We start from the raw sequence: 23,043 nt of genomic DNA on the forward strand, positions 1-23,043 counted from the left end.
AGGGGCGATGGTGGGGAGCGTCGCTGCCTGCCGACGGAATGGTGTCATCGTGGCCATTCTCTGCCGCAATCGTTTTACACCCTCGCCCCACCGTCCACCACTCCTCTCTCCGAGCGCTGGAGGCCGGCTTTGTCGTCGTGCGCGGTTGCTATGCGAGCTCAAAGCTGTTTGGTCGTGCCCTATAAAAGGTTCGGTCATGCAGATTTGATAGCTTTGGCGGAAACAAGTTGTCAGTCGTTTAGTGCTTGCATAAAATGCTTGCTTTTCAATTTTTCAGTAGCTATCTGAGGTGCAAAGTACTAGTTTGAAATTCTTGTTTTGTTTTCCTTCCCTTTGCTCTTCCCTGGAGCTGTCGAGTTGTTTCGAGCATATCTGAAGGCCCTTGCAGCCCAGCAGCACCCCCGCCTTGCTTTCACAGTGATATTAGCATGTTCTTGTTCACGAGATATAACCAAAACCAAACAAGATACGAAGTGCTTGGTTTACTGAGTATGCAAAAGAGCTGTTGTGCAGCAACAGCAATTAGAAAGAGCATTCTGTGCTGTACTGACAGGCTGTGTTGAATGATTTGTAACCTTAAGCCCACATTTAGGTGGTGCCTGTGAATGTGGATATTTTGATGTGCCTTGCTGAATGGGCTCGATGGTTTCTGGGGCAGGTGCAGAGGCCCTGCGAGCAGTCCTACAGGCAAGCAGCAGCGGCGGCAAGGCGGTTTAGTGTGGCGCGGGCGTCCCAACCAGACGCAACAACGGAAGGGCCGCGAGGAGCGGGGGGCTCTTCATCTCCGTGCAACAGGGACGGCACAGCGTCAGCGACTGTCTCCTCCCCGTGCGTGCACCGATGGGTTCCCCCAAGCAGCGTCAGGCGAGATGCCCCACTCAGCCCCGCTGACAAGAATGACCTCGTTTTCCGCAAGGTACGCGGCATTCTCAACAAGCTCACACCAGAGAAGTTTCACAAGCTCAGGAAGGAGCTGCTGCTCGTGGGCCTCGACTCGACGCACATCCTCAAGGGGGTCATCCTGCTGATCTTCGACAAGGCCTTGGATGAGCCCAAGTACAGTTGCATGTACGCGTCCCTCTGTCGGGAACTGTGCGACGAGTCACCCAACTTTGAGCCACCCCCGAGCAGCAGCGCCAGCAGCCAGACGACCACCTTCCGCCGCCTGCTGCTGACCAAGTGCCAGGACGAGTTTGAGAACCGCAGGCGTGCCAGCGAGGCGTACGAGCGCCGCCATGGCCCCCTGTCCCCGGAGGAGCAAGAGCAACGGCTCGTTGCCAAGCACAAAATGCTGGGCAACATCAAATTCATCGGCGAGCTGGGCAAGCAGGGCTTGCTGCAGGAGTCCATTCTGCACCAGTGCGTGCAGCAGCTGCTGCTCGGCTCGGCGCGGGGGGGCGACTGGCAGGACCTGGAGTGCCTCTGCCAGATCCTGGTCACAGTGGGCCGCCGGCTGGACACCGCCCGGGCCCGGCCCCTCATGGACCAGTACTTCGAGCGCATGCGTGTGCTTGCCCAGTCGCCAGAGCTGCCTGCCCGCATCCGTTTCCTGCTGCGGGACGTCATTGAGCTGCGAGCCAACCGCTGGGTGCCTCGGCGGGGCGCTGGTGCCGACCATGGGCCCCGCACCCTGCAGCAGATCCGCGAGGAGGCCCAGCGCGACCTGGGCTTCTACTGTGGCTCCCGGATGAGCCACTCCAACCGGGGCGCTTCCCTTGGGGGAGGCATGGACGACGTGTTTGCCCCGCTGCCAATGGCCAGCTTGGGCACGGGGCCCGGGGTCATCCCATCGGGAGGAGACCGGTTCTTCCCTCCCTACCGCGCGGGCAACAACGCCTCTGCTCGCACACCCCTCAACTCCTCTGGCGGTGGTGGGTATTGGTCGCTTAGAGTTGCACTTTAAAAACTTGCGTCAGGCGGGCGTGACTCGATGTGTGTCTGTGTTGTGCAGGATTCCTGGGTGGTGGCGGTGGTGGCAACTTCTACAACGGCCGCAACAACCAGCCCCCACCACCGCAGCAGTTTGGCCGTGGCCAGCGAGGCGGGGAACACTTGCCCCCACGCTTCCTTAAGAAGCAGAGCCCTGGCAGCGCAGACGAGATCTCCCTGCGGCCGGCCCAGAACTCCATAGTGCTCAAGCCCAAGACTCCACTGAGCTTCTCCAAGACTAGCACTGGCTCAACGGGCAACGCGCCCCTGGGACCACATCCTCTTGCCAAGCAAGCCATGAAGGAAGTGAGTAGTGCCGCACTTCATCACTCCGTGCTGCGGTGGGGATGACTTTCTAGACTCTCTGAAGGGGCCTTCACTGTTCTTCTTTGCTGCATTTTGTCTTGAAGGCACCATTAGGTACAGAGCAGCATTCCAGTCTGTCTGCACATATGGCATGCAGGCGGAACAAAATGCCATTGTCGTCTTTCAAGGCCAGCAATGTCCTAATGCAGCAGACACCATAAACGATGGCATGGAATTATAGTGGGTTCAAGCTGCCTTGGGAGAAAAATTAGCCATGCTGCGCCAAAAGCATTAGGGAAACAAAACAATTTGATTTTTATTCATTAAATGTAACTGCATTTTGACAAATATGTACATTTTTGCGCTGAATTAGGAACTGCATTTTAAGGCGGAAGCCTTTAATTCCTCATCGTTGTAAGCAGGAGTTGTCTACAGAAATGTCTCGCTTTTCAATTGGTCCAAACGATCGTGACGTCGCAGTGCGCGAATTTCAAAAGGGGCCAATTGTACTTTGGCTAGTAACCATGCAACCAATTAAAGGGATCATATAGTGATGCTCCAAGTAAGTGGGACCGAGTTTAGTTAATTGCTTAATTACCTAATTAGCCTAATTAACAGTTCTAGTCATGGCAGATAAATAAAACAGAGTAGGAAATCGGTCGAGATCGGGAATTGAACCCAGGTCTCCGGAGTGCGAGACGAGCATGCTAACCACTCCGCCATGCCAGCTCGATGGTTTGGAATGAACAAAGGCGCGTCTAGTGAATAAGGTGTCTTCGTTCACTCCCATCTTCCTCCCTTCCCGTTGCGGTGAGGTTTAAGTGTCTACCGAGATATGAGAGACAGATACATTTCCTTTGCTCAAAAACCAATTTAGCGACGAGCAAGGCTTAGAACCGAAAGGGCGATGGCGTTGAATGGACTCCCGACGTTCCACTCTTCAGTGACACGCTACAGTGACACAAGCAGCAACACCGCACTTAAAGGGACCATGCAAAGAATTAAAAGCCGCTTGTAAATGATAGAAGTGATGCTCAGAAGCATGGACACCAAGTATGAGTCTTCGGAACTGAGCCCGCAATTTATTATGAATTTTTAAAATCGTGTTTTTTAAAATTCGCGGGCCGTTCGGTGTCTTCGTAGGGAGCCATTTTGGAACCAAAAACGGGAAAACAAACGTCACTAGTCCCATGACGTCGGCAGGCCACCACACGCTGTCATTGGCTCGAGCCGCGGCAGCTACGACGTCACGGGCACACTTCCGGTAGCGGTGAAAATCGTCTGCTCGAGCCGCCGCGCGACCCCCTCGGGCAAGCGCGAGCCAGGGCATTGCCTTCGCGCATATGTTTTCAATTTACCTCTGCCGCCTCTTTCTGTCGCGAGTTCGGGAGCCAAGAAAGCGCAGAGACCGGAGAGACGCTGCCGACGCATGCTGCTCCTCGGGAGTGCGACAACCGGAAGTCTTAAACCGAATGTCAGCGATTGACGTATTCATGGGCGGTGCCCAGTCCCGGAGCTGTTCTGTTTATTTTTTTCTTGGTGCTCCGCGCGTACGAGTTGAGGGGGGAGAGGAGGAGCGTGATTTTTAATCGTCTATAACTTCGTTGTTATTGCTGCTAGCTCAAAAATTCTTGCACTGGGATGACGAGTGATGGATTGCCTATCTTTACGTAATCTCAATAAATTTATTTCATAGTCCCTTTAAGGCTTTCGCCTCACTGCACTTTAGGTCAACAAAGTGCCCCCCTGAATTTTTATGTTAAGCTAGCTGGTATAGTTGCAGAGTAATTGCAATTAAAGTTTTTTTTTTTCGTCACTGCAGCAGGATTCGCTAACACTTTCGCTTGCATGTGAAACAGGCTTAAGAACCAATGTATTAAAGGCTATCTAGAGCGGCTGCTCTGAGATCGCAGGTTGGAGCACAAGGGGTTCGGCATGTCTTTGTGTCGGGCTGCAACGCACGCAGTCCATGGGTGGCATTGAGCAAGACAAACAAGCACCAGTGCTGTTGTCACTTTTGATTGTTACCATGATAGATGTGACATGCACGGAAATGGGTCTTGGGGTGTGCATTTAATGGTACGCTCAGTGTAAGCTGGTACAGTCTATCCCGGATATAGTGAACTCTAAGGGGATTGCTAAATAGCTTGATATATGCCTGAAACCAAGAATACACTGCATCCATGCTAGCGGTGTAGATTGCGCTGGATTATATAATACGAGTAAGGGCTCGCTTACCACTATGGTGTCCCTCACAGCCCGAGTTGTTTTGAGACGTTATACCCTATTCGCCCTATTGACTTTTGAAGGCTATGCATCTGACTTGCGATTACAACCTCCCCTTCTTTCTTGTCACCGGTTGCAGCCCCCGATCGTGATTAAGCAAGTGGTGCAAGACAAGAATCGTGCCAATCGAAGTGCTCCCGAGCGCGAGAAGGGGGCCACCCGTGAGGAGGTGATAGCACGGGTGGACGAGCTTCTGGCTTCCCTCAAATTGACCAATGGCACAGAGCACCAGCAGCAGCAAGGCACCACCACCAACACAACCAACAACAATGGCACCGCCACTCCCACCAGTGACAATGGGCTGCCAGATGAAGCGGGCCGAGCGTTCGAGGCACTCAAAATCCCGCGCAAGTTTCTCTCGGAGGCCCTGGCACATGCCATGCTGGCCACCCTTGACAAGCCCCAAGCTGAGCTGCTGCCCCAGATGGCTCTGGCCTACAAGAAGGACGGTGGAGCAGCATACCTCGAAGCCCTGCAGGTGAGTTGGGGCTGCTGTTTATGACAGTTATTTTAATTTTTGGCATTTCTAGCGTGAGCGGTACAGTCAAACCCACTTGTAACGAACTTTAGCTTGGTACGAGCTAAGATGTGGTAGTGATGCCCGTAGGGCTCTCACAGTGTTCAGTTGTGGCATGGTAGTGGCAACCAGCAGCATGACCCAGTATTTGTAAAAAGAAAAAAGTGCGAAGGAAACGTGAAAAATGGACACGACGACCCAGACAAGCGCTACTCGCCCAAGTTTTGGCTTTATTTAGTCCAGTATTTGTACTTAACTGTTACGTGTTGCCATTGGTCTCAAAGGCTTTACTAGTGTGCTATTAGGTTTTGTTGTTGAGCGATGGATGACACATACTAGAGCGGAGGTTGGCGCTTTTTGAGCTTTTGCTGTTTGCAGAGAGTCTTGCTTTCCAGTGCCCTATACGTCACTCTCTGGGATTGGTTGCAGTGATGGCTGAAGTTGTGCCACAGTGTACTAGCTTAGAAACTCCATTTGTCAGTGATCATTACCACGGCAGAATGCTTCAAGAGAAGATTGAAGTGGTAGTTGAATTTGATGCTGGCCCATTCTTGAAATGGGATATTGCTGAAAGGTGTGCTCATTGGCTTAGCAGTTTCGAGCTTTAGGTCAGGAGGCTGGGGATATCAGGTGTCGTGAGACTTTTGTGGCGACTTGCCCCTTCCTACCAAAGCAGTCAGGCAACCTCTCCTATTCACAAGCGTGAATTAGCGAGTCTCGAATGTTGCACAACCGTTTTGGAAGAGTGGCAGTTGCAGGATAGTTGCATGGTCAATTTTCTAGGGGTGTGCGAATATCAAATTTTTCGAATACGAATCGAATACGAATACTTGATTCCGAATATCGAATCGAATATCGAATAATCAAGGAAAGACGCATTTAACCACTGCAAAACATTTATTTGAGCATCCAAGAACATCACAGTTCATCAATAAGTAAATGAACACCAAAGGTTTGTGTGGCTGCACCGAAAGTATCGAAGTCTAGAACATTATTCTTAGAAGAGTAGAATTTTTACAGAAAATGGCTAGTACTCAGCACTGATTGAATCTAGCATGCCATAAGCTGCTTCACATGGTCAGGCAGGAGTCGTTCCCTTCTAGCTGAAACGACTTCCCCAGACACAGATAATTCCCTCTCACTTGGCACTGAACTGGCACGTATTGCTAGGCACTTCGTGCACAGCGCTGACTTCGCTGGTATAGCCACAAAGAAGCTCGCAAGCACAGTCAGCTACGGCATGGCCCAACGTTACGCATAGCTCTGGACGCCGCCATGTTCCTATGTCTATGTCGATTGGACTTGCGCCTCGAAATGTACGCCAGTGCTTGCAATAAAATATTCGGCTAAATATGAACATTCGCATGGGATCGAATAATCGAAACAATACGAATGCTTAGATTTCGAATCGAATACGAATAGCAAAAATCTAATATTCGAATTGTATTCGAAAATTTCGAATATTCGCACACCCCTACAATTTTCCAGCCTTGCGACCTAACTCTCAGATTAGTCTCATGCCCTTTGCGGCTCCCGTGCAGCCCACCACTGCACAAGTTGGGATGCAGTGTGTGCCACTGATCTTCTGCTGTGCTCATTTTTCTGTAATGGCGGGTTTTGAAGCATGTTCATCACTTTGTTGGAGCAGGCGTGCTATGAGCTTGCCCTTCATCTTGCTTCGCACTCGGTGGCAGGCATTTGGGGTTTTGTTGCTCGGCCAGCCCATCTTGGGTGTAGATTCCTTGGGCTGGTTATTGGAACTAGGTGGATGAACAGGGGCTTCATGGAAAAGAAACTTGCTTTTGTTGGGGCAGGTTGTGGGGTGAGTCACAGGGGCGTGCACCAGCATTCCCAGAATTCTCCGTTCTCTCAAACACGAACAGACTCAAGTGCTGAGTGACAAGTTTGTAGTGTCCTCCTCGTGCGTGTCTTCACTTGTGCAGAAACACAGTGGTGGAACTGCTGCGCCAATTGCGCCAAACTGCGCCAAATGGGAAATCCTGCTACATGCTGCTACAAAATCGGTTTTTTGCCTACTTTTGCGCCACGCCTGCGCCGAAATATCTCTGAATAACTCCAATAACTCTGCCGAGAACGAAACCGAAACTCATTTCCGTGAAACCAAAACTGATGTCTGCCGGCAACACTTCCAGCAACGCATCTGCCGGCAGCCACATCGCCATCGCTGCTTTGCAACCGAAGGTGAACAAAGGGACCACTGTCAGCGCACTGCCTGTGTGGATGGACACTTCACGTCTTCGATGTCTTTGTCAAAGCTGAAAGGCACCAAAACTTATGACTAACTTATATCGGGCAGAAAATCCAGCTGCCATTCCTATGACACAAGGATTAATCAGAGCGGTGAAAGGATCGCGGAAGCGTAAGCTGCAACGGTCGGAGGCGGATGCAGGAGAAGACCCGTGCAAAACAAGCGAAACAAGACTGTGATGTACAGGACAAAGACACCCAGAAAAGAGGTCAGAATGAAGAGAAGGTACAAGAAGAGATCAGACTGGCCAGGAATATGATCACCAATGCTGAGCTGCTTTTCACAAAAAGGTGTCAAGTCTAAACATTTTGCAGATGTTGAGAGTGGACAAGCCCTTCTGAAGAATGGACAGGAAAAGCTCGCAGCGGCACTGTCTAAGCTGGAGTGATCAAGAAAAGGGAAGAAATAGTACCTGAAAGTTTGTTTTAAGAACGGTATCATTTTTTTTAGTTTTGTTGAGCATCTCGTTATGTCGCTCTTCTGAATAAAAACGGCAGTGTACAGTTGAACCTCGATATAACGAAGTCCTACTTGCAGCCGAAAATTTCGTTACATCGCGAATTTCGTTACGTCGAGGTTCCCATGTTTCAGCTGTCAAAATAAAGTATAACTGGTTCAGGAACACTGCTTGTTGATGGGAACTTGTAAATCACTTATTGAGGAAATACGCAAGAAAATCGAGTAATAGTATCGCTAACAAGGGCACCGGATGTTTTTTTCTACATCAGGAGCATAATGAGTGATAGCAAACACCGCGACGGCATCATTTTTCTCCGTGTGCGCATAGCAAAAGAACGAGCGCAGCGCCTAGTACTGAAAGCCGCCACAAGATGTCGCTACTGGTATCATCATCATCAGCATTGAACATTTGCAGCCGGGGACGCATCAGAGAAAAATAAAGAAAAATGTTCGCATCGCTCACGCCGGCGCGGTGGGATTGTGCTCGCGGCGCGGTTATACTCCGACGTAGCGCGCGTGCGCGCGCGGCACGGCGACGTCACGTCCGCGAAACAGCGGCGCCCGATCGCCAGCGTGTTCGGCGGCTACCGGCGCGCTCTGACGGCGCCCGGCGCGGAATGCAGCCGGCTGCATTTCGCGCGGGCCGCGCCGAGACCGAGAGCGCGCCGAAGCCGCCCACCCAGAATGCACCGCGCGCGCCTCCCACGCCACGCCTCCCCTCTACCCCCTTCGCCACTCGCCTCCTCTGCCAGGGCACGTTTTTTTTTGTTTTTTTTTCGCCGCTCACCCGTTTTAAAGGTACGACCACACTAGCTCCACGAGTTTGTCAACACTGAAGACTTTTTTTTGTTGTCTACAAGGACATCGCACGCAAAAAAAAAAACAAAAAAAAAACGAACGGACGGACGCTGCAAGAAAATTCCGGTTTGCGCTTTCACGTTCAGAGTCTACAGCTCGCCAGTGGCGTCATGGCGCGGCGCGTCTTGAAACTTCCATGCCGCGGGCTTTGTATGCGCACGACAGATGGCGCGGCGGTACGTTCTCGCACACTGCCGGCAAAATTGGCGCGTAAAAGGGCAAATACAAACTGCGTTTCGTCTCGGCTAAACTTTTAGCTCTCATTCGATTGTCAAGGTAGCTCCTGGCACATGCATGCGATGCGCACGGACTTCGTTACATCGAAAGTGCGGAGCAAAATTACTTCGTTAAATCGCGAAAAAAAATACATGGTTTTCAATGGGGAAGTGATTGGGAAATGAAAAAAATGCGTTACATCGCGAATTTCGTTACATTGAGGTTCGTTACATCGAGGTTCGACTGTATTTAGGAGAACCTCCTGTTTTGCTTATTTTCGGCTCTTTTTAAGGAACCAAGCACTTTAAACTGCATTTGGGATTGAAGCTTGCTCTTGCATGGCTGCGGTTGCTAAAAACGTCTGAGCAAATGCCTGTTCCAGAAATACAACAAAGCTTCTTTATTTAAAGTAACTGTTTTTTGGCATGAAATTTTGGTATGAAGCTTTTTTTTTGTGCTACAAAAGCTCGAATTCTGCTGCAAAATGCCATTTTTCCTGCTACAAAACTTAAAATTGCTGCTACAAACTGCGATTTCTTCTGCTACAAAAGCTGCTACAAGAAGCCAGTTGCCAGTTCCACCACTGGAAACATCATGGGTAAGTTTGTGCTGGTGCTCGTTTGGTGCAGGAGGTGTTTGGGCGCATGTCTGCACTGGAGGCTGAGATGCCCCTGGTGAAGAGCATGGTGGCAGGGCATGTGGCCCGTGGTGTGGCCAAGGGCCTGGTGTCCCTCTCGGAGCTGGCACAGGCCCTGCCCCAGGGGCAGCACTACCCGCTCTTCCTGCTTGTGCTGCAGCAGTTGTCCCGCACCCAGGGACGTGCCTGGCTCACCCAGGGGCTGACACAGGCCAAGGTAAGGCACTGGCCAGGCAGCATTTGACGGTGGTAAACTTGTATGGCGCAAGGGACAACTCTTGGCCGAAGAACACCAATACACAAGGGGCGGTCAGAGATCCATTTCCCGAGCATTTCACCCAGATAAGCCGAACAGCTGGCAGGGTAAAGCTTGTGCCCATTGTATCACTAGCGGGTACCTGGCGGTACTGGGGATTGAACCCTGCACCTCCCAAATGCAAGGCGGGTTCTCAAACCATTAGCCCACCACCGCGGTATGCCAGGCAGCATTTTGATTGTCAGTGAAAGTGTGCAGCGGAACGACCATCCGCGTGCAGATTGCAGGAACCGGTGATTTGCATATAGGTGGCTGTGTGTGGAATTGATGCTTCAGATGCATCAGCGTGTTTTGTGAAAGACTGTTGTGCATCTGTGCTGATAGCCTCGAGTAGCACCTACGACTTTTTGGACACTAGGCCATTATTGTCGGGGAAACATCTCAAATTTTTTCTGTCCCTCATAGCCAGAGTCTCTTTGGGACGTTAAAATCCCCATAAAACTATGTTCATAAGCTCTAAGCATCAAATTCCCGAAGAACATGTGAAACCCGCCAAAAAATTTCGCGATTTTTGGCGAAAATGACTGTTGTCAAGGTTCAAACACATGTGAAAGGCTCTAATCTAGTTTAATGGACAACTACCGCCCTCTAGTGGTGAAGATTTCAACACAATTGCTGACCGTAACCAGTCATTGGCTGTGGAAGCAACGCAACATTGAGCCGGAGGACTACAGCTCGTCAGTGGCGATACTTGTACAGTCTGTAATGATGAGTACAGCTCATGGTTGGTGGTTCAGGGGGGTCCCTGCTTTTTATGAAAAAGTGCAAAAATAATGTGAATAAAAAAATTCACAATTGTGCAATCTTCAGGGAACGTGTTTTTTGTGTGCCGATTCTGTCATTTAATTTAATGTGATTTATTTTTTAGCCTAGTGACGTACCTTCCGAACGTTTTTGTGCCTGCTGTTACTCACTTAAAACGTGCGCGGGCTACAATGCACTATGTACAGTCGGCGACCGAAAATTCGGACGCCCGATTTTTCGGACATGCTTGACTATTCGGACTTTTTCGCGGCACCGCGACATGGCCCATAGAGCCAATGTGTAAGAGCGCTTGAAATTTCGGACGCACCGCAACTGACCACTCGATTTTTCGGACCTCGTTCGCACTCTTCGCCAGTACCCAAGCCGCCATATGTGTACAGTGGAACCGCATTAAATCAAACTGCAGGAGAAATCGAAAACTTGATCAAACAAAACGAAATTCAAGCTTAAAGCGAGCCTCCTAACTTGCGACGCTGAAATACTGCGCGAGTCGGCACATTGCGCTCGCGTGTTTTCGAAGTCGTACTGTTCTTGAATGTCTTCCGCCGCCCGAACTTTAACCGTAGTCGGTGAGTTCTCGGAACTCATCTGTGCCGAGTCTTTCGTCCCGAATACGGAATGCGAATACGATCGCGGAGGCTACGTGCGCGCCGTGGCCTCCGCGATCGAAGCGCGCTTTTGGCGCTTCGCCGGAGCAGATCGCGCCGTGGACGCAGAGATCTGCTCCGGAGCCGCGCCGTTCGCGGAGGCCACGCGCGCGCGCGCACAGGAGCTCCCAAGTGCCGTCTATGGATGGCGCCCAAGGCCGTGATCATCATCATCATCATCAACTCTTTTCTCCGCAGTGATTTTCCGCTATTCACATCGGCATCAGTATCGCCAGCTCCAGCCTTTTTGTGGCGTGTGAGCACGGTCGTCGTACGGTGTGAGCACGGTCGTCGCGTGCTGCCGCCGAGCTTCGCAGTTTTAGCGCGATAGGCAGGCACCTTAAGCACACGGCTGGGAGTTAGCTCTCGAACACGGTAAGCGTGCGGCGGGCGGGAAATTCGACGTGGCCGGGAAGTGCGTCCGATGATGGTGCAACCAAAAGAGAACACAAGCTGCAAAAAGCGCGCTTTCCGAGGCAAGCGGTGCGAGTTTCCCGAGAATAAATGTCGCTCATTCTCTGGTTGGTGTGTTTTTACTTAAAATAAATTTTTTTTTTTTCGCACATTGCGTGTATGGGCCGCACTCTGAAAATTGGCCCTCGAATCTGGAAAAAAAAATTGCGGCCCTTATACGCGTTCATACGGTATGTTGCGCGGCGAGAGATAGTCATGAGAAGCTTTAGAATGTGTGCAATACAACTGGCCGCTTCTTCCGGCATATTGGTGATAAGTTCGTGATTTTTTCGGTGAAATTTGATTTTCCGGACTGCCCGATTTTTCGGCCGTTTTCGCGGTCCCTAGAGAGTCCGAAAAATCGGTCGTCGACTGTAGTAGGCGGGATTTTTACTGGATCGCTTCCCTGTTACGTCAACTCAACTCTCGCCTTTGGGAGCCTCACGCGAAATTCCACAAATAGGCACAAATAGAAAAAAGGGAACAGGACCTTTGGATTGGTTTCCTGGAACTGTAAGCTCAATCATCTAATAATCTGCCGGATATTGTAGTTCTGTCACAGTTTAATTTATGAAAGTTGGCGGGGTATATGATTTTTAAAGAGTATTTGGGAAATTTCAATATTCGGAAATTCTAGAATATGATCCGCATATCGGCCATATTTGATTCGTATTCGAAATTTTGAGTACAGTCAAACCTCGTTATAACGAAGTCTCATTTTGGGCAGAAATTTTTTTCATTATATTCAATATCCATTATAAAAGCCGCCGCGGTGGCTCAGTGGCTATGGTGCTCGGCTGCTGACCCAAAAGACACGGGTTCGATCCCGGCCGCGGCGGCTAGAATTTCTTTGGAGGAGAAATTCTAGAGGCCCGTGTACTGTGCGATGTCAGTGCACGTTAAAGAACCCCAGGTGGTCGAAATTTCCGGAGCCCTTCACTACGGCGTCTCTCATGGCCTTAGTCGCTTTGGGACGTTAAACCCCACAAAACCAAACCATTATAAAAGTATGCACTCAAATTCCTGCAGAAAACGTTTGTTAATAAAGGTATGTTAAAAGAAGTAAAGGGCACCTTAAAATTGAAAGCATGGGTTTCCAAAAATGCACTATTTTTTTTTTAATTTTTTTGTAATTGAACGTGTGGTCTAAGCATGTGCAGCCTCACCTTGCATTTCGTACCGGGAAGCAAAAGTGAACTCACAAATCTGGATGCTGGCCAGGCGCACAAAATTCATTAATTTATAAAATTAATTAATCTGCGGTTTGCTGCACTTCACTATTTGACAGGTTAATTTCTCAACAAAATCAACACAGTGCAGCGCTTTTCCAATGTCGGCTGATTTGGCCATAGGTAGGTTTTAATTTCCTTGCCATGGCAGCGGCCTTGGCGCTGTAGAGAGCTCTCTTCGCCTCCTTCACATTTATTGCTGCTCGCAGCATCATATGTAGGAAGCACCTGATCGACAATTTCTTCGTAGGTCTCGGGCACCACAGCCAAGTTGTCGTCTGCACAGATGAGTTCCTCGAACATAACGTTCGGAACCACCAGTTGACACCATCTCGTCTTGCTGAAATGGTCCGCTTGCCTTCCAGTTGCATGCATAACTTTCTGACCACCTCTTGCAGTTGTTGGCGTCAACGGCTGCTTCTTCGCCAGACAAGGCGTGGCAAACAATCCGATGGGGGTCATTAAATCGCTGCAGCTAGCCACTGCCTGCATCAAAGTCATGGCCTAAGCAAAACTTTCACCTTCATTTGAAGGTTGGCACCAGACACGGGCAGGCTGTGTGCTATAATGTCCTTGAACCACACAAACAAGGCATCTTCAACATCTTGGTGGTGACAAAGCCTTACAAGCTTTGTCATCCTTCACAACATCAACTCTTCTGCCTTGTGCTCAAGAGGGTTGTAGAATGCTAGGTGCAAGACCGAAGTCCACGGCAATGTCTTCTTTTTTTTTCTTGCGCCCGACCGCCCTGAATATCTTTATCTTTGTTTCAAGCGAAACTGCTGTACGTTTTGGCGCCGCCATGTTCCGCGACGGTGTCGACAGAATGGACTGCATAGGTAGTGTGTGCGGGTCTGAAAATGTGGTGGCAGGGGCGTGCGGGCAGTGGTTCGATCATGTGCCGGTCACATACTACTCGGCAGCCGTTGGCGCTGGATTAATTCGTTGTCCCTAGATGGTGTGGCGTGTGGAAGCGTGGGTGAGTCGCAGATTTTAGGTGTGGGTGATTCAAAAGTTCAAAATTTAGCACGTTTTGAAATTTTTGTTCTTTCGTTTTGTGCATTTTGAGCTATGTGAATACAAAAACTGCTTTGTTATAACTGATACAGTGTGAAACTAATTTTTCGTTTTGTTATACAGATAGAACTCCCACAGAAGCATGGCCAACCAAACTTTGCTTTTACTTCGATATCTAATAATTCGATGTATTAGTGTTCGTTATAACGAGGTCTGACTGTATTTGTACACCCCCACTTATTTTTACAAGAAATGAAATGGTAATTGGAATCTGCACTCAAAAATGCGTGTTCCATGATAATTGCATATTTGTGGCTTTTAACATGCAGGGCCCCACCTTAATTTGAAGATTTCTCACAGCACAGTAGAACGTTATTAGCTCAGAGCCACACAGTGCCAAGCTGCTGGTCATAAGGAAATGTTTGTGTATGAGACTGACCACTGCTTTCCCAATTCATCCAGGTTGACCTTGAGTCTGTGCTGCCTGAGGGCAACCGTGGGCCAGAGCGGTTGGCTGAGGTCTTGGAAGACCGGGGCCTGGGCTTCCTGCTGCCTCGACTGCAGGGCGACCTGTGGCGGCAGCTCAAGGCAGACCCCAGCCCGACGGCCTTGTACCGCTGGCTGCGCGACTCTGTTGACCCCCAGCAGCAGGCACAGCCATCCTTTGTGCACGCCCTGGTCACCTGCCTGCTGAGGTACATCCTGGGGCAGACCACCATGCCCCAGCTGCTCAACCAGGGCAGCACCGACTCCACCGACAATAACGAGGTGGGTGGCTTTGCAGCATGAGGCCATCATTGACCTGTATGCCCATTGGCTGAATGCTGGTCACGGGTTCCCTTTTAAGGGGGGACCCTGGTCTTGAAAAAAAAATTTTTATTAATGAAGTCACAGTTATGAAATTTTCAGGCGACATTTATTTTTGTGCGCTGATTCTAGATATGTCATTTAATTTCGTGTAAAGTAATTTCTTGAGCACTGGTGCAATTTTTATGCAAGTATTTTGGGAAAAGTTTTGCAGAAAATTTGCTGCAGGAAACTCACTGTAATGCATGTCGTTGGGTTCTCTTGACACCAAGGAATGCAATAAGGATAAAATTATCCTGGCTATCATAGAACTTGAGTTATAGAGTTTTGAAGTTGTCGCTTCAGAAATGAGAAGAAAAGTGTGTATTCCTGTTTCTGAAGTGGCAGCTTCAGTGCCCTATAACTCAAGTTCTATGGTAGCCAGGATGATAATTTTACCCTTATTGCATTTCTTGGTGTCAAGAGAACCCAGTGGCATGCGTTTCAGCGAGTTTCCTGCAGCAAATTTTCTGCAAAACTTTTCCATAAAATACTTGCATAAAAATTGCACAAGTGCTCAAGAAATTGTTTTACATGAAATTAAATGACATATCTAAAATGAGCACACAAAAATACATGTGGCCTGAAAATTTCATTACTATGTCTAGATTAATAAAAAAAATGTTTTGAAGACCAGGGTCCCCCCTTAAATGCCTGTACAGATGAAGGCTTGCAGACATAATTTGGTTGCTGTAGAGGCCACTTGGTATTGATTTCACGCCTGTGCAGTCTTAAGATGCCTGATGTAAGGCGAACTGCTGGTTGTACAGCGAACTGCTTTTCGGGTGTGGATTTAGCTTGTGCGAACAGGTGTGCTAGCTTTGGCAGTGTTGGCTATGTATGGAATGGGGTATAGATTCAAACCAGTATCAGTGCGGCATCAATACAAAGCACGTTAGGCCTAGTGACACTAGCACCCAAGCCTGGCTGGTGGTGCGTTACTGCAAGGGAATGAGTCATTAGCGTGGATGCACCGTATTCTGGCTTTTGTGCGACATAATGTTTTGTCCTTTCTGGCATAGCAGAATTTCGAAGACATGATTATGGTTGTTTCTAATTTCGGTATGGTACAAGTTTTGAGTGTCTTGGACAGTCTACAGTGTATAGGATACGTAAAGATTCGGGGTTATAGGAACAGATCTTCAAGCCCTCACGGATGATACGAACGCACGACTGCCGCGACCACTCAAGCAAGCGCGCATGTGAACATGCGCGCTTGCCACCACCAATGTCCCACGGCAGTGGCCGAAATGGCTGCTTGGCCTGTGCATTCTCTTTCGCATCCAGCAGTGCGAGTCACGTGGGCTATGTCACTCAGTTGCTGATTGGCCTGTAAAAAAAGGAGTCTTGGAAGCTGTCGGAGCTTGTTGCCGCCGTGCCACCTACCTTCTGCCTCTGCCGGCACATTCCTCCGTTTGCTGCTGCCTTGAGCGTTTCGGTTGAGCAATTGCGACTCTGTGCCCAGCTGAACTTGACCAGGCAACTACGCTTGCTAAGTGCGCGCCAAAGACCGGATCGTTCAAATTCAGCATTTCTCGAAATGGAAAGCCCTTTCTTGTATAGGGAACGGGCTAGGACTAGCGCCGTCGATGCTACACTATTATTGTGCAGCAGGATGTTATTTTGAAGAATGCCCAGCACACAGGTGTCAACATCAGGCATGCAAGCTAAGAATGGTACACATGTCAAGCTAGAAGTTCTACTGACTTTGAACGCCAAGGCGCTACTGGAGAAGGCCGATGGCATTGCACTTTCCTTGGCATTGAAACTTTTCAACTGTCCGAGGGTGGCTGCATCGATTTAAAAGAAAGGGGGCTTGTTTACAAAACTGTTTGCAGAGAAGGTAAAGAATAGTGAACGAGACTGCTGCTGGCGACTTCATTTACTTGCTGTTGGTGCTGACCTTGGGGTGTGCGCCGTGACATTTTTAATGCTGATGAGACAGGCATCTTCTTCAACCTGCAACCGAGCAGGAGTTTGTGTGAAGGGCCAAGTTTGTCAGGGCAGCCAGAAAAGTAAGGAAAGAGTGTACTTTTCTATTGCAACGCCGATGATTCCGAAGAAAATGACTCACCATCAGCAACGCTAAGCAACAGAAATGCTTTTGATTGGCTGGACGTTTGCCTTGCTTGTACGAAGCTAATAAGAAAGCCTAAATGATTGCAGATTTTTTTTTAGTGTTTCTTATCAGCTTAGGCTGGAAAATGTCATCAAAGAACAGAAAAACAGGGCCTTTAGTGAGGTGATTACTCACAAAGATTGATCAAAGATGGCAATTTGCAGATTAGTCTGCGTGATGCAATTCATTTTCTGGCAATGTCATGGGACAGTGTGACTATGCAAACAAATGCGAACTGCTTTTGCAAGTGTGGATTCACGACGGCATTGTTTGCACCGCTGATTGCCGAAAAGTATTTTGCTGCTGTTGAAGTTTGGGAGACGCTGGACATTCAGGCTTCTGCTTACGACTTTGTTACTGCGGATGACAACGTTGCAACTTGCGGGTTGCGAACATTGAAGATATATTGACAAAAAAAAAAATGAAACCATCAGACAGAAAAGAGGGTGATCTACTACCATCGATGATAGAAACCCTCAACCCCCTTGATGTTCTACACCTCTGCCAGCGCCGACAGTGTGAGCGACAAAACGGCAGGACGGTTCTTACCATATTTACTCACATTATACGCGCACCCCCAGTTTGGTCGCGAAAAACCAGATTTTTTTATTTCTGCGCATCATAGGCGCACCCCGAACTTGGCACTGTCATAAATACTGTATTTGCACGATTGCAAACCGACCCCCCCTCCGTCAATATTTTAATTTTTCACTCAACTGACTAATATTCCTCACTAGTGCTGTGCCGTTGCAGCTGCTGCGGACCCACAGCACGTACAACGACATCGGGTGGAACAGCCGCACGCAGTTTTCAGGGAAGCTCACTTTAAGCGTCTGTTTGGAAAGCTTCATCTCCAACCGCAAACCTACCAGACTTAGGCCCAGGGAAATTTTGATTGGCGCGCCGCAGTCGCAACTGCCACACTTCTCGGCCACGTAGAATTTGCAGCCTGCCGCATGCTTGTCGTGTTCGACAGCAAACCCCCAGCCGTGTAGCTATTAAGGTGCTTGCCCGGCGTGCTAAAATAGCAACGCTCGGCGGCAGCACACGAAAGCCACAACTGCGATGAACTACCACGCTACCAGAGATCCCGGCCCTTTGACAGCCACAAAAAACGAGCTGTTGATGCTGATGCCGATATGGATACCGCAAGCTCGCGGCGAAGGAAAAAGTTGACGATGATGATGAGCTTGACCTCAGGCGCCATCCGTGGGCGGCACCTGGAAGCTCCTATGTGCGCGCGCATGAGGCCTCCGCGATAAGCGCCCGTTGCTCGCAGCTGGAGCCGATTGCAGAGGCCACGGCGCATGCATTTTGAAGGCTAATCTCGTGTGGGTCGTGGGAAGTTTGGGTGGGGCCCTTACACAGACTTTTTCTTTGTAATTTTTCCTTCTGGAAAACAGGGTGTGGCCTGTACACGGGTGCGTTTATGCGGTATGTTCAATTTTGCGAGTTGGAAAATTTCTGGAAATTTTACCTCTCGTTATGGGCGCACCCCGAGCTTCAAGCCAGATTTTTTAAAAAAAAAGTGCGCTTATTATGCGATTAAATACGGCATTCTTTTCAAAAGCCTGGGCTGATTTCACGAGCCGAAGAAAGTGCAAACCAGCATTACTGCCTTTTCGGCCAAAAGTAGTGAAGCCAAATAAATGTTTCATTTTTATGTTAAACTTGGCTTGTTTTGGATCATATGAATTCGGGATAGCGAATATTTTTGGGGGTTCTGCGGAATTCGTGTAGAGATTCTACTGTACTAACACTGAGCTTGCAAGATGAGTTAGCAGCACTTACAGTGCGCAGCTACCTCGAATTTCGCTGCTCATCATGTTCCGCTTGAAATCGTGCTTTGGTCATGTGTGCACCACCTTGTCCGAATTCGGTTGGCTACTGTATTAGCTCCCAGTGGAACGTACCATATGGGCAGAATTATGCACGCATGAAGTATTGTACTTTTTTTTTTTTTCATATTATTGCTGCTAAGCTGAGGGTACGGCCATTACATGAGTTAAACTGGAACCCTTCACTATTCCACCTTTCTAATAACCCGTATGAAGCTTAGGGATGTAAGAACTTTGCATCCAGTATCATACCATTTTATATTGAACTGTTGGAAATGGTCCCCTGTAGGGTCTAAATAGTGTCTTGTGAAAAAATCTGCGCAAACGGGACCTAGGAAAGAACATACATGACGACAGGCGCTCCTTAGTGTACTTTGTACTTCAATTCATTTTTTTACTTCAATCCATTCTGCCTGTTACGTTGCGTGTGCATATCGCCTATCCTTGATTGTTGTGCAATGAGCAGTGAATAAGTTGCAATGAAATTTTCTATTTGTCAGCTAGTTTGAGTTCTTTCTTTGTGTGCCATTATACGGTTGGTGATACACTCTAGCCCGTTTATAACGAAGCCACTTATAGCGAAATAGCGGTTATAACGAAGGGATTGCAATTTCCCATTCCCATTTCTGCATTTTCAATACATTTTGGGTCCGGTTTTAACGAAGTAAATAAGAGCGCGTCAGCAGATATAACGAAGAGATTTCATACCAACTGAAAAATAATCTGCCAATCAACCCTTTCTTTAGTCCTTGAGGCGATTTTTTCCGCGAAAATAAGAGCAAAATTCGGCTGACGGCGTCCTTTCGTAGTGCCTCCGACAGCGAATGTGACGATGCTAGTTGTGCCCCTAAGCCGGTCACCTCCGCAGCGGCCATCGCAGCTGTTGACACGCTACGGATGTACCTCGGGAGTCCGGAGTTCGACCAGATCTTTGGTTCACAGTTTGATGGTATGGAAGCCGCAATCCTGAAGCCCGCACTCGCGAAACGTGTTCAGGGGACGCTGGACGACTTCTTTCAGTGGCAATAAATCGGTATGCCGATGTTTGCATTTTTTTCGTAGTCCGCATATTACGAAATAGCGGATATAGCGAAGGGATTTCAGATTCCCGCAGACTTCGTTATAACCGGGCTAGACTGTACCTCATTCTCTCTCTCACACACACATGTGAAATGTGCATGCTCAGATCCTTTTCTGTTGCCTTGCTTGTGCAGAGTGCTGTGCAGCAGCAGCAGCAGAACAATGCAGTGGTCCCCGAGCGCGCCCAGCTGGACAAGGAGCGGGAGCTGCTGGAGCGGTACCAGCCCCTGCTGCGAGCCTTCCTCGGTGAGCGGCCTGCCCTGCAGCTGGCTGCCCTCTATGCTCTGCAGACTCTGTGGCACTCCCTGGGCTTCCCCAAGGGCATGCTGCTGCGCTGGTTTGTGCTGCTCTACGACCAGGAGATCGTCGAGGAGGAGGCCTTCCTCAAGTGGAAGGAGGACGTCAACGACGACTACCCTGGCAAGGGGAAGGCCCTCTTTCAGGTGTGCATGCTCTGCTGCTGAGCAGCTGTGCTTTTGGCTTGCACTGCTGGAAAGAACTTAATTTGCAGTGGTACCTTGAATTCGGACAGTACTGAGAGTTGCTTCAAGTGCAGTAAGACATGGTTCATGCAATTTCCTAGTTTGTGCGGTAAAAATCGTGGGCAACAAGATGTTCCATAAAGTTGGGCTATTTTTCTTCCAGCATAAAGATTTTCCAGCTTCTGCATTTCAAATTGGACAAATTCTGGTCGTATAATACAATTACTGACCAGTCACACTTGTTCGGCAACATTTTGTGACCAGTCATGAAATGTTATTGGCATATTTTTGTGGCACCAAGGCTAACTAGAAATCACTGAAGTGAGTTCTGGCTGGTTTCATGTGTGGAAGCACTACCGTATAAACGCGTGTATGGGCCGCACCCCGTTTTGCCGAAGGAAATGTTGAAAAAAAAAATCCGTTTAAGGGCCGCACCCGAACTTTCCATGACCCAGACGATTATAGCCTTCTAAATGCACACGCCGTGGCCTCTGCGGTCGGCTCCGGCTGCAAAAAACAGCGAGCTCTATCGCGGAGCGCTTGATCGTAGAGGACAAGCACGCGCACAAGAGCTTCCAAAAACCGTCCCTGGATGGCACGCGAGGCCGCAGCCATCATTTTTTTCCCCGTGTCTTCCCGCTATCTACATCGGCATCAGTATCTTCAGCTCTAGCCTTTTATGGCGTGTTAGCGCGTTCTCCGTAGTTGTGGCTTTCGCGCGCTGCCGCCGAGTAATGTAGATTTAGCACGATGGGCAAGCACGTTATCAGCTACACGGCTGGTAGTTAGCTCTGGAACGCGGCAAGCGTGCGGCGGACAGGGAATTCGACGTGGCCGAGAAGTGCGTCCGATGATCGTGTTATCAAAAGGGTGCATTGAGAAACACAAGCTGCAAAAAGCGCGCTTTCCGAGGCAAGCCGTGCGAGTTTCCCGAACTGTAAGAAGAGCTGCTCTGCTATGTGATGGAAATTCAGAGCAACGGCTACACGTTGACAGCGACATGCTGCGCGGTTTCTTTGGGATGAGCGTGCACCAGGGCACAGCACCAGCTCAGAGTCTAAATACTCCGCGAGTGACGAATGAACGTAGAATAAATGCCGCTCATTCCCTGATTGATGTTTTTGGTTTAAAAAAAAAATTTTCGTACATCACGTGTATGGGGGCCGCACCCCAAAAATTCGCCCCCAAATCTAGAAAAAAAAGTGCAGCCCTTACACGCATTTATACGGTATTTCCTGTCAGTGTAATCTCACATGCAACAAGGAAATGGTGCCGGCGAAGAAATGTCACTGTCTGGAAGCTGGTATCCTTGAATAATGCCTTTGCATCGCGACCTCCCTGAAGTTCAGGCACACAAATATATCGCTACCTGATCGCTGTCAGCCCCTATCTTATGATACGTGCCATTTGGTCGTCTTGCACGTGAAATGATTGAGAAGGAAGTTCATTTCGCCAGGTCTGCGATTCTTAAAGTTGTGAGATGACGTTGTGCGGCCGCCGCTGCCATCGTGTCACCAGCTTTACCGGAAAGCTCGATTTGTCACGCTGTTGCTGCTGTCAATGAAAGCTGCTTAGGTATTGCTTCATCTGCACAGTTATGATTGCACTGCCTGTGCGCAGCAGGAATCCCAGATTTGTGTTCACTTCTCGCTGTCGCGCTAAGCACAGACTGTTACGCTGTTATAGGGTCATCGCAGAGCGTCAGTGCTTCAGCGTGGTTCTGATCACACTACCTTTCACTTCCTCGCGAGATCCGTATTCACTCCTTGCTTTCACTCTAAGCAGTGCTGGTTGCGGCATTATCGGACCATCGCGGAGCGTCTGCGCTTCGACGCTGGTTGTTGATAACAGGACGCGATGATGCGGCGCACCATACTCTTTGGACCCCTCCCTTTCGCTCCCATTTAGGGATCTTATTAATGGGATGCGACTGTATTGGAGTCTGGCTTGCAGGACTGTGCCATTTTTGTGTCACATCGCTTAAAAGTTAATGCAGGTTCACATTTGAATTAGTCTTGCCAAAGGTAACTTCAGTTCCTGGTTAGGCTCGTTAGCCAATGTTGGATGGTCACCGTTTCTATGAAGGGTGCTGTGCCATCGTCCTTGATTGTCACTCACAGTCAGATTGACATACTAGTGCTTTTGAATGCAGGTAAACCAGTGGCTAACCTGGCTGGAAGAGGCTGAAGAGGAAGAGGAAGAAGACGACGAAGACTGCTCGGATGAAGGAGACAACTGATCAGCTGCCAGGACACCCAGAATAAAGCAAGGGGGCGTGCAGAAAGACACTCTGCTCTGAAAGACGCCACGGAAGTGTGCAAAAGAACCCTGCAACAAGTCTCTCTTCTGTTCTAATTCTCAGTCCCACATATTTTCCTTTCTTTCCCCATTGCGTGCCTTTCGGTTCCAGATCTGCCACTCTTTCCTGTCCGCTCACTCCTAAGCCCTTGCGTCCTTTCTCTTAACACCTTCGCAGGGCAGGAACAGTCACTTTTTTAAAAAGGAAAGGCAAGCAGTGTGAGGCTGCAAGCTGAGCTCTTTTTAAACGGAAATCAATTGTTTTGATCTTAAAGCAAGCAAGGACTTCGCTAGTGAGGTTCTGCTCATGCATGGAGCAACCTCACTACGATTGGGATAATAAAGCTTTCCTTTTTCTATCTTGCACAACTGGTCTTGTTATTTGTTGGTGTGCTCTTCCGGGTGACACCAACCATTTTCTGTTGAATGTTGCTTCAAGGCTACAGGTGGCGCGCTAATTGCTGTATCTTGTTCTG

At 49.1% G+C, this 23,043-nt stretch overlaps 1 protein-coding gene across 1 annotated transcript; it reads left to right on the plus strand.

The window, feature by feature from the left end:
• The first annotated feature begins 659 nt into the window (after nucleotides 1–659).
• NAT1 (N-acetyltransferase 1) lies at nucleotides 660–22,936 on the plus strand. Its single transcript, XM_089567360.1, has 7 exons — nucleotides 660–1,871; nucleotides 1,952–2,235; nucleotides 4,601–4,999; nucleotides 9,470–9,694; nucleotides 14,367–14,672; nucleotides 19,922–20,230; nucleotides 22,422–22,936. The coding sequence occupies exons 1-7, from the start codon at nucleotides 1,067–1,069 to the stop codon at nucleotides 22,506–22,508; spliced, it is 2,415 nt and encodes an 804-aa protein (XP_089423486.1). The 5' UTR covers nucleotides 660–1,066; the 3' UTR covers nucleotides 22,509–22,936.
• The last annotated feature ends 107 nt before the right edge of the window (nucleotides 22,937–23,043 follow it).

This window comes from Amblyomma mixtum, chromosome 1, assembly GCF_055824585.1.
Source record: "Amblyomma mixtum isolate Tamu chromosome 1, ASM5582458v1, whole genome shotgun sequence".
Taxonomy (NCBI): Eukaryota; Metazoa; Arthropoda; class Arachnida; order Ixodida; family Ixodidae; genus Amblyomma; species Amblyomma mixtum.